This window comes from Hydractinia symbiolongicarpus, chromosome 11, assembly GCF_029227915.1.
Source record: "Hydractinia symbiolongicarpus strain clone_291-10 chromosome 11, HSymV2.1, whole genome shotgun sequence".
Taxonomy (NCBI): domain Eukaryota; kingdom Metazoa; phylum Cnidaria; class Hydrozoa; order Anthoathecata; family Hydractiniidae; genus Hydractinia; species Hydractinia symbiolongicarpus.
This window is the reverse complement of record NC_079885.1, coordinates 23,867,362-23,883,227: the sequence shown is the minus strand read 5'-3', so window position 1 is coordinate 23,883,227 and position 15,866 is coordinate 23,867,362. Positions and strand designations below refer to the sequence as shown.

Here is a 15,866-nt window from a genome sequence, read left to right as displayed (position 1 = left end):
TTCCACCAATACATGGATCAAGGATCCTGTTTCAAGTGTAGCTGTTCGAAATCTTTTGTCGGAAATGAAATCAGTTGGTACAAAACACTGTTCTGGCAGTGAGTTCTTTTGTTTTACCACACATTTAAGAACCATGTGCCCTATTTCATTTCCTAATGTATGCAAGTTTAACTTTAGTATGTTGAAAACGGATTGATTTATACATTGATATTTTGTAGTTAAAAAATTAATTTCTCTTCAGATTATGTTGCTTATTTAATATCAAAACATCCAGACTTATTGGAAGAGGAAATCCTGGACAATAAACCAATGTGTCAACATGTTATAAATGGGGTAGATTTAAATAATTTACAAAAGAATGTGTCATTGAAAGATTGTGCTGAATTGCTTGTCGGAAAATGCAATTTGTTGCAAAGATCTGATAAAACACTCAAAAAAATTTTGATACAGAATAATGTCAACATAGTAAGCTATAGTGATGTACGTGAAATAATTTAGATGTTGGGAAAATTTTGTCTTGTCACCAAAATCAGGAAAAATGTGGGTTAGATGAGTGTACGAGTGCCTCGTGTTGTATAGCTGAAACTTTGAATTTTATCTTTAAATCTAAAGATTTATTTGATCGAATGAAGTTTATTGAGACATCAAAACAAGATGAACTTTTCAAATATTTAAAAGGTGACAGTCGTTATATGGGAATTTGGACATTGACTTACAATATTTCTTCGTCAAACTGGAGATAATTTTCGTGCAGCGATCACTTCCCAACAGAACAGCTGTCTTTCAATGTACTTAATATAACATATTCCGTGAATTCACCTTACGGACAATTCATTGGTCAAATTGGGTATTAATGAGATATGTGGTAAATGTACTACTACAAGCACATATGGATGCTATAGATGCCAAAAAAAGTTGAGTGATTGGCATACTGCTAAAAAATCAGTGGTGTCAAACCAAACAGTATCTGAATTTGTAACGCTTGGCCAGAAAGCACTGAATGTTTTGGGTGTTCATCCTGATCACGATAATTCAAAATTTCATCAAACAGTTTGAGGTGCTGTTTGATGAACAATTTGACGCATTTGCGCCCGTCTTAACATAAAAAAGTTTGCATAATTTTAAACCTTTAAAAAATCTATATTGAAAATAGAGGGATTCCAGGAAAGAAGTAATTTCATTTGTCACGATTCTTAAGTATATACACAGTGTTTTTGGTAAGCACTTGTATATTTTTAAATAAATATTTGTCGCAATCGTTAAATCATCTTTTCGATTTTCCTTTATCGGCCTTCCTCCTTGGTAACACTGGTATATTATTAATTAGCAACAATTTCTTTTCGCCTTCCTTCGCTGGAACGCACCTATATTTGTAACAACAACACGATATTTTATCAGTAGCACCTTCATGATGAACAGCATTCGTTGGATCTGGGATAGTGCTAGTGTAAGAAGCAGCAACCAGTCCGAACAGTATCACAGATAGAATTGCTTACATCTTGTTCCCTTTAAAAAAAGAGCTACTAAAATTTCATACAGACACTTGTTTTTTATGACTTTCAACAGGTGGAATAATCTTTATCAGCTTTCAATTTCCTTTCCAATCTTTTCTTTTAGAAAGATCATAGCTTCACTGCTGAATGTTTTGGGGAATCTAGCATAGCCATCCATAATTGAACAATATTAAAAATATTTTTCATACTTTTTTATTATTGAGGAAGAAAACTGCTCCCACCATAAAGAAAGTGAAAATTTTAGAAATGTAGCTAGCTACTAAAATATTGAAAAAAAATTCGCCACATTTGCATAATTTTTTGTCTTATTCCTTATCTCGTAAACATTTGATCTTTTAATGTGGATTTGACTTGGTGATTCCAAAGAAAAAGTAAAATTGTTGTGGATGTATAAGAAGGGTGCCGACTCGCGGAAATTCAAATTAAATTCCTGTTTCTTGGCCGATTATTCCCGAACTCTCTCAAATTATTTGCAAATCAGTGCTTTCAATTCCAAGTTATATCCGCATTGCGATGTAGTTACGTCTATTCTCTTTTCCTGTTTCTAACAGAGATCCAGATGACTGCCAGGAGACACTGGAAAGACCATAGATTGTTAAGGCTTTTTGTTTTTGGTGACTGAAGAGTGTGTGTTCTTCATTGGTTAGGATTGGTCTTCACTTGCAATCTCGAGACGATTAATAATTACTTCCAAAGAATGGAGCGTGGCAGATTTCGAAGCATAAAAGTTGACTGGGTGGTGAAGTGAATTACTTGTTTAAGTTTGAGACGATATGTAATGGTTTTCTGGTCGCCGCCGCTGGGTTCCAAGTCTACCTTTTTAAAGGGCGGTTTCTTGGTCAGCCCAAGCATTACGATACGATTTCTCAAGTGTTCATGTCAAGGTCAGAAAGCTTTTTGTTTTTAGGTTTGCTGCTTTTCATTCTTTGTGACAACCTTTCTAAGGGCTGGGTTCCAGGTCTACCTTTTTTAGCCCTATGCTCTGTGTCAGTAGGTATGAAAAGTGAGGTGAGAATTTTTATTTCTGTCAGCAAAACAACCTCAAAGTTAGGCATAGCATTTTTAGGTGTTTCTAAAAGTCCAGTTGATCCCTCTCATTTTTTGCGTGCTATGACACATCATATCACTTGAATATCTTCTACCTGGTCTGTCATTAGACTTTCCATTTCTTAGAAGTCTTTTTAGTATTGGCATCAAGACATCCACCACTTGCAATTCATGTTATATTACCAGCTCCTCAGAAGTTATAGCACCATGCATCCAATTTCTCTGCACCCTACGTTACAATCTTCCCTTGATAATTTCTTTGAAAGCGAGGAGTTGTCAGACACTAATGCCTACTTCTGCCATGTTTGCAACGCTCATCAAACTGCTCTAGTTGAAAAAGAGGTAGTGTCGTGCGGTTCCCATCTCATTTTACAGCTAAAAAGTTTTGCGAGTGCCAACGGCCTTGTGTCAAAAAGTGCCTCTCATATTACTGCTTACCCTGGTATTATTCCCATACCTTTTACCAAAGATGGAGAAGTAAAATTTCGTAAAAATTTTTAATTAAGGGCTGTTATCAACCATTGCAGCAACTTAAATAATGGTCAATACACGACTATAGCCTTCCACTAAAAGGTTCACAGGTGGATACATTGCTACGATAGAGCAGTAATTTTCTGTGATGACCGCCTTCTTAACAGTCACGAGTCGCATGTTTTCTTTTTAGAAGAGTTGAGGTAAGAATATTTTAACCAGAATGAGTCAACAAGGGGGCTTGACTACACAACAAAATCAAATAAAAATTAGGTTAGCAAGGGGGTTTGATCATACTAGGTCTTGTCTTTGGAGAGCGACGACTCCACTTATTACCCAGTCAAAAAAAGAAAAAATATCAACAGGGGGGTTTAATCACAAATGTTCTTGTCTTTGGAGAGTAACGACTCCACTTATTACCTGAGTTAAAAACAAAGAAGTACACAGTTGAACAGAAAGTGGTTAAAGTTTAATTTAGGAAGATGGGATGTCTAGTTTCTGCTGATGACATGGGTCGAAACCTACCTGCCCTTGGTTAAAGTTCTTTTTATCTTTTCAAATGTGTTGTGTCCTTTTCATTTTTACTTTAATTAATTCCTTGAAGACCTAACAGGTTGAGTTCATCAAAGTTTCGCGGTTTTGCAGTTTTAGGGATTTTCTAAAACGTTTTGCTTTTTTTTTAATCAGCTGAGTTTATAGAAATGGCGTTGAGAAAGAAGGTTTAGAATCCCAAACAAAGGTGATAAAGAAGCAGGGCTATAATCTTTGTCAACGAGAAAATAATTTTTATTGTAACAAATAAAAACAAATAACTCTTGGAACAAATTCTTGCTCTTTTCAGTTCAAAAGATAATGTCAATAATCAAGAAATATAACAAAGGTTTATGCTTCCTTGTCTAACTCGTCGAAAACACTAAAAATCGTTTGCTGGTTGCCAGTAATCGTCATCGTCGTCAGAATCTTCTTCACGAGAGTAGCCAATCGTTTTTGTTTCAGACGTTACAGATTGCAGCGAAATCATCAGCAACTACAAGATTCGTTTCTACCATAGGCGCTAAGTCATCGAATGGATCGAATGAGGGAAGCTGACTAAGACCTAAACGAATAGCATCCGTTATACCCGCAGACAACCATCCGCTTTCAAAACATTCTTCGCCGCTTTCAAAACATTTTTCGCTGTATTGGAAGTCATGTGGTTGTAAAAATTGGTGATTCACTCGGCGTGTAATGACTTCAGCAGAGACAACCGAAACTTCTTTATCCAATTCTTCACTAACTTATTGGACATGTACTGTTTGGCGAATCCTTTTACAGAAAGGTCTAAGGGCTGGTAATATTTGGTCATGTTTGGGGGGAGGTTGGTGAGGAAAATATTGTTTTCACCGAGCAGATTCAGGACGTCCCTCGTCATCTGTCCAGTAAGGACGTCCATGATAACTAAAGCTCGTTGATCAGCTGCCATATCATGGGACAAGCGCTTGGACTCGATGTAGGGAATAATTATATCCTTGAAGAACTTCCTCCTGGGTGTTGGAGTAATGTTTTTCGTTGACGCTTTGCGAAAATGATTGAAGCCAGTATACCTCGAAGTAAAAGTGCAGTTTCCATTATTGTTAGCCTGGGCGTGCACAGTTCAGAAAGTGCAAGGTCTGACAATTCCTAATGCGGTAATATCTTTCGAACTCCAAAGACAACGACAGTTCAGTCATGGTCAAATTTATGTAGGTTTGAGTACGGTACGAATTATTGAAAATCCTTACATATCTGGTGAAGTAACTCCAAAAGCTATCACATGTAATTTGAATGTTTTCTCAGAATATGATAGATTGAGAGCTACTGTTGCACAAAATGAGATTTTACCTCCTTTCATAAACCTATTAAATATCATTTGTGAAACATGCAAAGGAATTTGGCAAATCACTCACTTTTAAGGCAATCTAACATAATATGCTTAACTGAAACTCAATTACCTATTAGCTATGATACACATAATTCTGAGACGTTGTTTCCGTATCATCAGCTAATCTTCAAAAATAACCAAAAGTATTCTTACTGTGATAGACGATAATGTCACACTGCGTATCTTTTGTTTGTGTTGAATATTGTTCTGACACAATAGAATACTGCTCGTATACGGAAGCCATAGAACTTCCATGAATGAATTTACTGAATTACTCTCCTATTTGATTCAGTCCAAACTCCCATATCTAATCTAGTTGATGTAATTCAGCAATTTGGGTACACTCAATTTGCACAGAAACCAACTCATATATCAGGTGGCATCATTGACCACGTATATGTATTGAGCAATCATTTTGATAATGCCATATCATTGTATTATTCTGATCATGATGCTGCCATATTATCTCTGCGTTAAATTATATCATTATTTTGTATGCTATACTGTGTTACATTTTGTTGCACCCCCTTGAGTTGCTATACTTTCCTGACATTCTCTCTCAAACATTCAGTCTGACCTCATGTTTGTGCATTTTCTTTTTGTATATACTTGACATAACAGTTATTCTGACTTTAGACTCTCTCAAAAAACAAACGGTGGAATTCAAATAAAGAAACAAGTAGTTATGTCATCAAAAAGTAATAATTGCACCATACGTTTTGTTAACTTTCTAAATGACTGACTACTTTTTAAATATTGAAATCGAATATTTTTAATTTCTGAATTTTGTAAATAAATCTCTTTTTAGAACAACTACCATCAACTCCACTTTTATCCATGAATTTAATTTACTCGATCCAACATCGATTTCACAGATTTTAGCCATAAACGGGAATATCTGTGTAGTTTTAAATTCAAACTTTTATTCTACATACAGAGATCTCACACAGAGATCTCACTAGTTCGAAATATCGATCCATTAATAGAAACATTGCCACTAAACGTAAATTCTCCTTCTCTTTGGAAGCGTCTACTATCAGTGGTTACATCACTGGGCTATCACCCATCAAAACCTCGAAGAACAAGAGGATGTATTTTGATTTCACTTTTTACGCAGAGCTGAACTAAAGTTTGACAACACAACTCTGGAATATACCTTTAAATCCATTAGTGATATTCTTAACGAATCCTTCATTTGAAAGGAGTTGTTGCAAGCATGTGCGAAATAGAAAGTGCTACTCATAATGATAAAAATTTGAAATATCGTAAACTGTGATGTATGATAACACTGGATCTATCCCTGTTACGTTTTAAGGAGATTTAACAAACGAAGTGGAGGAGGATCTGTGCTAGAGGAGGATCTGTGCTAATGGTTCATAAGTTCAAATCACGACGATTCTTAAAGACAACTGAACAGTTTGTGAAAACGAAGACATTTATATCAGTGCTAAGATTGTTGTCAATGATGTACAGAAAGAAATATTAGGAAAAGTGTACTCTATCGATATGAAGTCGTTTAACAGAAAATTATTATGCACTAATTGTACTAAGTGTCACCATGTCATGTCGTCAGAAGTTGTCATTTTCATTTAAAGACAACGCTTGTGAAAGCGATAAAACAAAATTCACGAAAAACTTCCGTCTGATGTCGACTTAAAAATGATTAGTGACTTAAGCAAGTATTTAGTTGAGCCTCATGTTGATAAGATTTTGTTAATTTAAGCCTCAAATGTTTCTTAAAAAAATATTTTTTTCACAAGGCTTATTTTTTTTTTTAGATTTAGACTATGTATGTATTTCTTTTTTTATCTAAAGTAAACCAGATACAAAGGCACCCTCCTTATCGGGGACCTTTGAGGTAAGAGAGATTTGGATATTTTTGTATCTGGAGAATTCAAATTGTGGTCAAAGATTTAAAATTGTATATTGAAAAAAATCGTAAAGTTATTAAAATAATCACATAAAAAGGCACCCTCCTTATTGGGGACATTTTAGGTTAAAGCTTTGAAGTACGAGCAAAGATTTGAAAAATTGTGCACTGGATCTACACATTGTGTCAATAAAGAAAGCGCATAAAAAGGCACCCTCCTTTTCGGGGACCTTTTAATAAAGAGGGTACAGGTTTCTTACTGGTTATTTACAAAAATAGAAAAATGGATGAAATGATAAAACACCTATTTTTTGATGATGCAACCGCACCAATAGTTTCTTTGAAAAAAAATGCTAAAGAGAACGAAGTTCTGCTTGATACACGACAAAAAACGGATCAAGGCAATGGATTAAAATATAACGATCTTTCTGTATTTTCTGATACGACGTCTTGTTTAAACATCAATAAATGTTTGCACTGTGCAAACATTTGTAAAAGTACCTCAGGCCTGCGGAAAATACAAGTGTATTCAACATTTAAAAGACTCAAAAGCGAAATCAAATCAATCAATTGATCGGATTCCATCTTCAACGGACGTTTTCCCAACTGCAATGTCAAGACCTCCTCCAGCTCATATGTAGGGAAGGTTGACATTGGAAGATGTTACGATTATAATAGGCAATTCTGGAGACTTGTCATCTGGTGCAGCTCGTAAAAAGTTTATCAAAGAACTAAATAGAATGATTTATATATGGAATAGCTACTACTCCCCATTGAAAGAAATCGCTTTAAAAGCAACGATGGTAAGGCCTGCTTTGCTACAAATCGAAAGCTAAAGACCACACTGCATGCCTAGCTACAATCCGGGTCAAATTGAACGGAATTTTATCTAATTTTCCCTTTCGTCCCCTTTTTCCTCCCCCTGGAACAATGTTGAAATCTCAATCAAAGTATTTTTCATAGAACAACCAGAAAGTTCCATTTCATTTAGGCTTGAATTGTCTGAGATTTAAAATTAAAAGAAAATGTGGAAAAAAAGCTATTTCCATTAAAAAAACTGCAAGTCCTGCTTCCAAGCAGCACGAGGTCTTTCTTCTAATACGCTACAAATCTTGCATGTCTGAGTAGCCTCGTTATCGATTTAGGCGGCAAAATCTCATTTTCAAGTCAAAATTGAAAGTGACGTTCAAAGTTTAAAATGGAGTCAACAAGCTTTGGTAATGTATTTTAACAGAAAAAACGGTAAAAATCAAGTGATAAAATATAATTCTAATCCTAGTTTGGTATAAAATTCACCGGTTTATTTAATGCTCAAAGTTAAAAAAACTAAAAGCTTGAAATAATGCCGACATTTAAGAAAATAAAAAGAGAAATGACTTCCCGCTGTCTTTATTACCCGAAGAACTCAGCCCACCCACAGAATGTCAGTATTTTATATTTCTGATGAAACAAAAGGTTTATTAACATTTTTTACTAGCTGTAAAAGTGAACTAAAAAAACAAAAGAATGAGTTTGACTAACCGTGAATCTCAACCAAAGTCAACCTACTTAGTCATTTTCAACAAAGGGTGTCAATTTGAACGTGTACTGCACTAGGCATTTTGTAAAGAGAAACACAAAGACGATGGCTATCAGTTGGCTTTGAAATTACGCGGTGTGTACAGGTGAGAAAAAATTAAATTTACGATTCAATTTTGTTACAAAATCTCTGTAAAATGACGCTTAAAAATATGTCTTAAAGGATTTTAGCTCGTCTCCAATTACAAAGCGCACACTGAAAGCGAGGAACAATAATCTGGGGGAACCAAGCGAAGCATCGATTTCATCAAAACGGCCCAGATGACGTCTCACTTTTGGTGACTTACATGACGTAGTCATTGGCAACAACATTAAGTCAGACAAAGAATTCTGCAAGTTCGCTCTGTCAAATTTTGTATTGGCTAAAGAGGAAACAACGTAACTCTTTCATTGTTACCGCGTGGAAGATGGTAAACGAAGCACCGTAATATCATGCTGGTGGGAAAGAGCAATTGCGCTCTGTCGTAACCACTGAAAAAAATTTACCGTTGTTTCACCACCCCCAGATGGTGCAAAAAATGGTGCATTTCCTTTTCCTACAAAATATTTTTTTTCATTTAGATTTTATTTTTTAATTTTTTTTATAAAAAGTTTTTTCCAATAAGGGGTTAGCATTCAGACTAAGCTTTGTAAGTGTAAACTTACCTTTACTAATTTGGTTTGAAGATACTCTAGTCTTGGTTCATATGTCTTTTTGATGAATTCTTCATTGTCTGGATTGTCAATCACAGATCTTGCACTAGCATCATTCACCAATTCAATTTTTTCTGTGCAATCAACAATACAATGTTCCAGATCTTTGGCCTTCTGGTGCAGCATGTTGTATTCCTCAATATCGTTTTTGCTGGTGAAGACACCAGCAATCTTTTTGGAAATTTTTAAATCAATGATTCTATACTTTTCTTCTAGCATGTTGAAGAATTTCAAAAAAGTTCCAAGAGAGATATGGAGTACAGGGAGAGCAACCTGGTTGTTAATAACCTTTGTATATTTTATTAGATCGAATTTTCAACAGCTTTAACATACCTGATCTATTGGAATATTGAACATAGGCTGACCAATGACATTGTTGAAAAACTTTGCCTTCTTAATATTGCCACCATCCTCATTGAAATTTTCAAAGTCTCGCTTCAAAGTATCTAAAGTTCGAAACTCTGAAGCTCCACGATCTGCTAACTGCATCTCAGTTGAAGTGATGTTACAAAATAAACAACGGTGGCGTCCTAAAAATAAAACTTAACATTTTGAATTGCATCTGTTTTCAGGTATATGCCTAACACTTTCGATTAAGTAATAAAATTTACCATTTGCTCGAGTAAGGCCATAAACGGCACACAAAAATTCATAGTCACCAAACATGAAAACTCTGATTGGATTTCCCCTAATAAGAAAACAAACTTGAATGATCTAAAAAAAATATTTACATGATGGTTTGATTTCCATGAAGGTAAATTTACCTCCAGTGGCTCAGTTGAAGCTGGTCAATTTGACTTTTGAATGTTTGTAAACCAACTTTAAGATTAACACGGTAATCCTTTGCCTCAAAGTATGAAAACACCACAGTATTTCTTTTCTTGTTTGGTTTCTCGACATTACAAACTTGGTAACTCATTTTAAAAGATTTACCACCATGATCTCCACCAATCTTTAAATGTATTTCTTTCTGAAATTCTTTAGGATGCATCACAAAGTTGCTCCTAATTAAAATAGGAATTATATGTAATTCTTTTCGTGGTTGTTAATATCTCGCTATAAGTACAATAAGAAATAATTATTTAATTCAAAAATTTCATTCAACAACAATTATGAATAAAGATAAAAAAGTTTACTTACTCATGAAGTTTATCCATACGATCTAAGATGTGTGATTTAAGATCTGCTACATATGACCAGGGTGCTGTTCTAACGTCATATACTCCTTTGTGGTCATTCGATTCCATTGTAAAAGGTGTATTCTCAACAATGTATTCATTGCCAGCCCATGATTGTGCTACATCTCGTTGTTTGTTGATTGCAGCTGGTTTAATGTTGAATGTCCTTAATCAACTAAAGGGATTAAAACATGTTTGTAATACATGCAGATGATCATAAAATGAATTTGTTTTTAAGAAATAGTTTAAACTGGAAATTACCGAGCCATTGTTTTCAGTTTTTCCCATGGTATTCCAATATCTGCTTTCAAAGCGACCATGGTTTCTTCAGATATCTCCACTGGTGGGATCTGTGACTTTTTTATAATTTCCACTCTCTGTTTTTGTTCAAATGACTTTATCAGAACAGCAGTCTGGCTTACAGCAGATACTTCATCACTGCCAGAAATATTCATTATGTTATTTTGAACATGTTTATTCCTATTTCTGAGGGTACGTTGTGGTGCAATGCTACTGGCTTTGTATGCTTTCGGTGTTGATGTAATTTAAACTGGCTAAAGTAAAATGTAATGCTGGAATAAATATTCATTTTTAAAAACATTGTCTGAAAAATTAAGGTATATACAAGTTTAATGTTTTATGATTTTGAAAATATAATTATTGTAATTTAGAACTGCTTACCCGAGGACCACCAGATTTGAATTCTGCAATTTTCGAGCTGCTACTGGCTAATTTCTTCTTAATAATATGCAGAGTCGCATCTTCAACTTCCCTTGGAATCGATTCAACATCATTAATTCTGAAGATGTCATTAACAGTGATGGCAGTTGGTGTTTTTTGAAAACAAAGATGTTCTCGTCTGCTCTTTTCATCATGCACATTAAATGTAGAACCACATGAATTTTTGCAGGCGATCACAATACACTTTAGCATGTCAGCTACGTTTACAGATTTTAAAAATTAGTGCCACACACTGGACACGTAGTCCTAGTCAATAGTTTTCCCTCAATCTTGGGCAGGATGCAGTTCATGCAAAATGAATGCTGGCATTCTTGAATGTATACAGGAAATTTTTGTATGTTATTACAAATATTGCATATGCACAATTTAAGATGAGGATTTATTTCATTATCCAAACTTTTTACATTGTATATATTGTGTGGAAAAGTGTCAATGTAATTGTCCTGAATTTTTTGCAAAATATCTCGTGTCCATTTGTCGTTTTCTAATTTTGTCCTACCACCTGGATTGGTTTTTTTAATGTGTCTGCCACTTTTCATGGGATCACATGTAACACAGTTTAGGGAGGAATGTGGGGTCCATTCTGCCACTTTAAAGTCTGCTGAGAGTGTTGATTTTCTAGTTTTAATATTTCTCGTTTTTGAATAGCAGTTTAGGCACATTTTGGTGGGATGTACACAGGTTTCGTCATTTACTGGATCTATATAGAATGCAATCTTAAGTCTATCACTCAATTTCCGTACGTCCATTTTGTCTTTCCCTAATTTTTTGGCACAAATACGACAAAACTTAGTTAGTTTGTTTGTGTGCGTCTGGTCAGCCATCTTGAATATCCTGTAGCTAGCCCTCCTCTTCAATTTCGCTTATATCTTTTGAAAAAAAAAATGTTAGGCTCCTGATTTCTTTTGATTTGCTCAGAAAATAGATCAATTATGGTTAAAAAGTCCAGTTTTAATATGCAAAAAAAATTTTTGTGCTGTTTTGGGGCATCAAAGTTGGTGTTGTTTCAGTCTCTTAGACTCATTTTGAATTTCGCGCTATAAATTTCCCTGAGCGTTCAAAGTCCTTATTTTTTTTATTTTCTGATGCCCTGGTCACACTTGCGTCATTTAAAAGAATCCAGGGTTAGCTCTATGCTATATATTTACTGCAATACAGTAAATAAATAGGGGTTGTGCAGCCACGCTGCTGCTCGCCCGGGAGGCGGAAATGAGGAACCTCAGAATTTAAATTTTGCGCATGCGCATAAAAACATTTCATGTTTTCAGCAGAATGAAACTAACGTGTATAGTGTAGATCATGCCATGTGTTGCGCAAAAGGTGGATTATTATGCATGAGACATAATGAAATGAAAGATTCTATCGCAAATCTCATGCAAGAAACATGCAAAGACGTTGAGATAGAGCCGAAAATAATCCCTCCGACTGGAGAAACTTTTTCAACAGCTGGAATACAGCTAGAAGTTTGTGGAAGTGTGGTCAAGCCATGTAAATCAGAATCTTCAGAAGGTATTTTGCAGCACGGCTCATTTACCCCTTTTGGTGTTTTCGAGTCATGGTGGTTGTAGCCGTGAAACAGAAAGATTCATTAAAGAACTTCTGAGCGCGTAGACAAGGAACGGAAGGTGTTGTGATGAGCTGGTTACGAACGAAAATATCATTCACGCTATTGAAATCAGCAATTTAACTGCTCCATCAAACATATCCCAGTCAGTTCGTAGAATTGACGTGTGAACGAGAACGCAACGTACCGCTGAATATTTTGCTTTTGGCTGAAGCATAATTTGTATATTATATTGTATAATAATAAAAAAAATAATTAAACGACAGCGTGATTGGGTAAGTAATTCATTCTTATTTTGGCAGGATGCCATTTTTTATACTATTGCCTGAATTGTTCTTATTTTATTCTGTGACTGGCAAAGTAGATGTCTTCATTTGTTAAATTTGCTGACGTTACGGAGTCAATATCTTATATTAAACTAAGGAAGCCATTACAGTGCAATTAAAACTTTGAGGCCAAATAACTTCAAGGTGGCGACGTCAATGTTTTTTTACCGCGTAGGTAACTAGGGACACCACGTAGGACTAATTTGGGAAATTTTCCCAAACCTGGGTCTCCCTTTAAACCCGTAATATCTCTGCAACCGTTTGTCAAAAGTACATGATCCTATGGACGTGTTTTTTCTTGACTGTGCGAAAAGTGGAGATTTCTATATCTCTCACTTAATCTAAAAATATCGTAGCAGTCTCTAAATCCAAGAAGAATTCCATTTTAATGGCGAATTAAGATAAGATTTTTCTTTCAAAACATGAAAATTAGAGTTTTATATGATAAGTAGACTGAGAGAAAATTACGTCTATAGTCAGGAGTAGTTTAAGATACGTTTTAGTCCTTAGCTGCAAAGATAAAAAAAGTCATCTTAATTTTTGGAACCTTGAAGTCTTCTTTTTGGTTCGAAATTTCGGAAAATGGTTCAACTGGTCTTGAAGTTAGAATAAAGTAAAAAAAAATTCAATTATTAAGAGTATTTCATGATCAATTAGTCTTTTTCCGATTTTAACGTAAACATCATTTTTGCTATTATCTTAGAGTACTCTTAAGAATTTCATGATTTTCTTCAGCAGTTTCACTTTTAGGTATACAATTGTTAGATTTGACTTTATTTCACAAGGTTAAAGAGCGCCTGAGGATAATAATGGTTCTTTTAATTTTTCGACATAAAAAAGCGTACTAGAAGGCAATTTGACTGTTATATCTGAATTTACTCGTCGATACCGAAATAGAAATGTCTCAAAACATGATATTGGCTATCCTAAAGATAATCCAGGACGGAAAACGTAGAAAATAAAGAGTGATCGAAGATTAAAACGGTTTTTTCGTTAAGGCGCTGTTAAGGACTTATCTTTTCAAGAACTACTCCAAATTTCGCCCGAAAGTGTTTCAGAAACTGTTACTAAGAAGAATTTTCAATATCAGTAAAGGCCAGTGTTATTAACAAATTCGACTCCACGAGGAGTGGTACGTGAAAGTTCAAGTCCTTGTTTTCATGATAGAATTTAGCTAGATTTCACTTTGATGCGGAAGTAATTAAATTAAAAAAAGATCCAATTTCTAACAGTTTGCGTTAGAAAAGCCGCGTTAATGATTTAAAAAGTAAAAGTAAATTAATAAAGTGAAAATATTTATGCAATGTATAAGAATTATTTTTAAGAGGAGAAAAAGATTAGAAAAGTCATCTGAAAATCTCTAGTGAAAGTATACCTGAACAAGCCATTAAATGGCACATGTCATGTTAAAAAAGTACTAATAAATAAAGCCAATAAAGCCGAATCGAATGTTTACTTTCTGAATCGAATGATTTTTTAAATCGAAACAGTGTTTTGGCGCGCGTGGGATTTAAAAGAAAGAAAGTTTCATTCAAACTTCATTGTCTGAAAGTTTGAGATGGCGCCAGTCAGTAAAGCAAAGTTTTATTTTTGTCGCGATGACTCATGCAAGAAACAATTCAGTGATATGAGCAACAGAAATAAACACGAGAAGAGATTCAACCAGTAACACTTGGGAAAAACAGAAAAATACAGCCTCTGTATGATGAGAAAACAAAGTTGTGGGCTTGTCCGACGGTTGATTGTCCCTTACGATCGAAATTTAGAGGGAATATTGTTTGCCATAAGAAAGAGTGTACAAAAGTAATGGTCCGGAAGCAGAAAATGAGTCAGAACAAAGTTTGTGAGTATTGCAGAAAGACATTTGGTCAAAATTTCAACAGAGATCGTCACGTTAAGACACATCATGAATCTCCTGATGTAGACAATGAGGAGGACCAGGATGCTACTCTACCCACATTTCTATCACTAGAGTCTGAAAGCCAACCGGAAGCTCAAAATCCCAACGTATCAGCCATATCCGATGTAATGAATGTCTCTTTTATGAGCAGTGATGGTAATGTAATCGAAACGGAAATCTCATTGGTTGACCAACAAAATGCTGTTTTTGAGATCCGTGAACCAACATCGTCGAGCATTCCTCCGTTTGAACCTGAAAATTTAGTACCGCATAACGCAACAGTTGACGAGAATAATGATTCACTCACACTGTCCATTCCTCTATCACCCATCCGGAATAACGACACTTATGACATGAACGACACAACCACATCAATCGGCGTCGAACTTTCCAGATTGGCTGAAAAACGTGACAACATGTTTGAGCGTCAATTCAAGGAATCCGTTCTCTCGAAATTGAAATGCGATTTAAATAGCCGATTTTATAAACATACGGCAGCAAAGTTTTTGGACGAAACCTTCGGAGAGGCCATTGATAACGAATGCTTTATTAGGTTGATTGCTAAAAGTTTGGATTACAAGCCTTACAGACTGAAATCAATTTTAACTAACTACAAACATCAACACAAAGCTCGCTATTCAATCCCTACGGAAAATCTTCAACGAATCTACAATTACTGGTTGAACGAAGAAGTCTCCATCCCGACAACTGATTCCGGACGAAATGAAAGCAGAATCGGTAAGCTTCGTTATTTAAAAGATTTCAAACATTTAGCTTGTATTACTGATGACAGTGTAGAGGAAAAACAGATCATTCTGAAAAAGACCGGCAGTACTAAAACGTATATCAGAGCCCATCGCCGAATATACACAAAACCTGTTCGTCAACTCTTCAAAGATTTTAATAAAATTCACCAGGATTTGAAGTGTTCGTTCTCCACTTTCTACAAATATCGACCATTCTATATCGGCCCACCTACAGAACGAGAAAAGGAGTCGTGTCTTTGTATCAAATGCCAAATTGTCCATCTTTTATTGAAAGGAATCAACAATTTCCGAAAAACAAAATGTTTAAAACAGCTACG

General features: G+C 35.1%; 1 protein-coding gene across 1 annotated transcript; it reads right to left on the bottom strand.

The window, feature by feature from the left end:
• Window positions 1-8,861: 8,861 nt before the first annotated feature.
• On the bottom strand, window positions 8,862-9,804 carry LOC130614187 (uncharacterized). Its single transcript, XM_057435599.1, has 2 exons — window positions 9,407-9,804; window positions 8,862-9,346 (listed from the first exon to the last, which is right to left on the bottom strand). Exons 1-2 carry the CDS (start codon window positions 9,560-9,562, stop codon window positions 8,996-8,998), a joined length of 507 nt encoding a protein of 168 aa, XP_057291582.1. The 5' UTR covers window positions 9,563-9,804; the 3' UTR covers window positions 8,862-8,995.
• Between the last annotated feature and the right edge of the window lie 6,062 nt (window positions 9,805-15,866).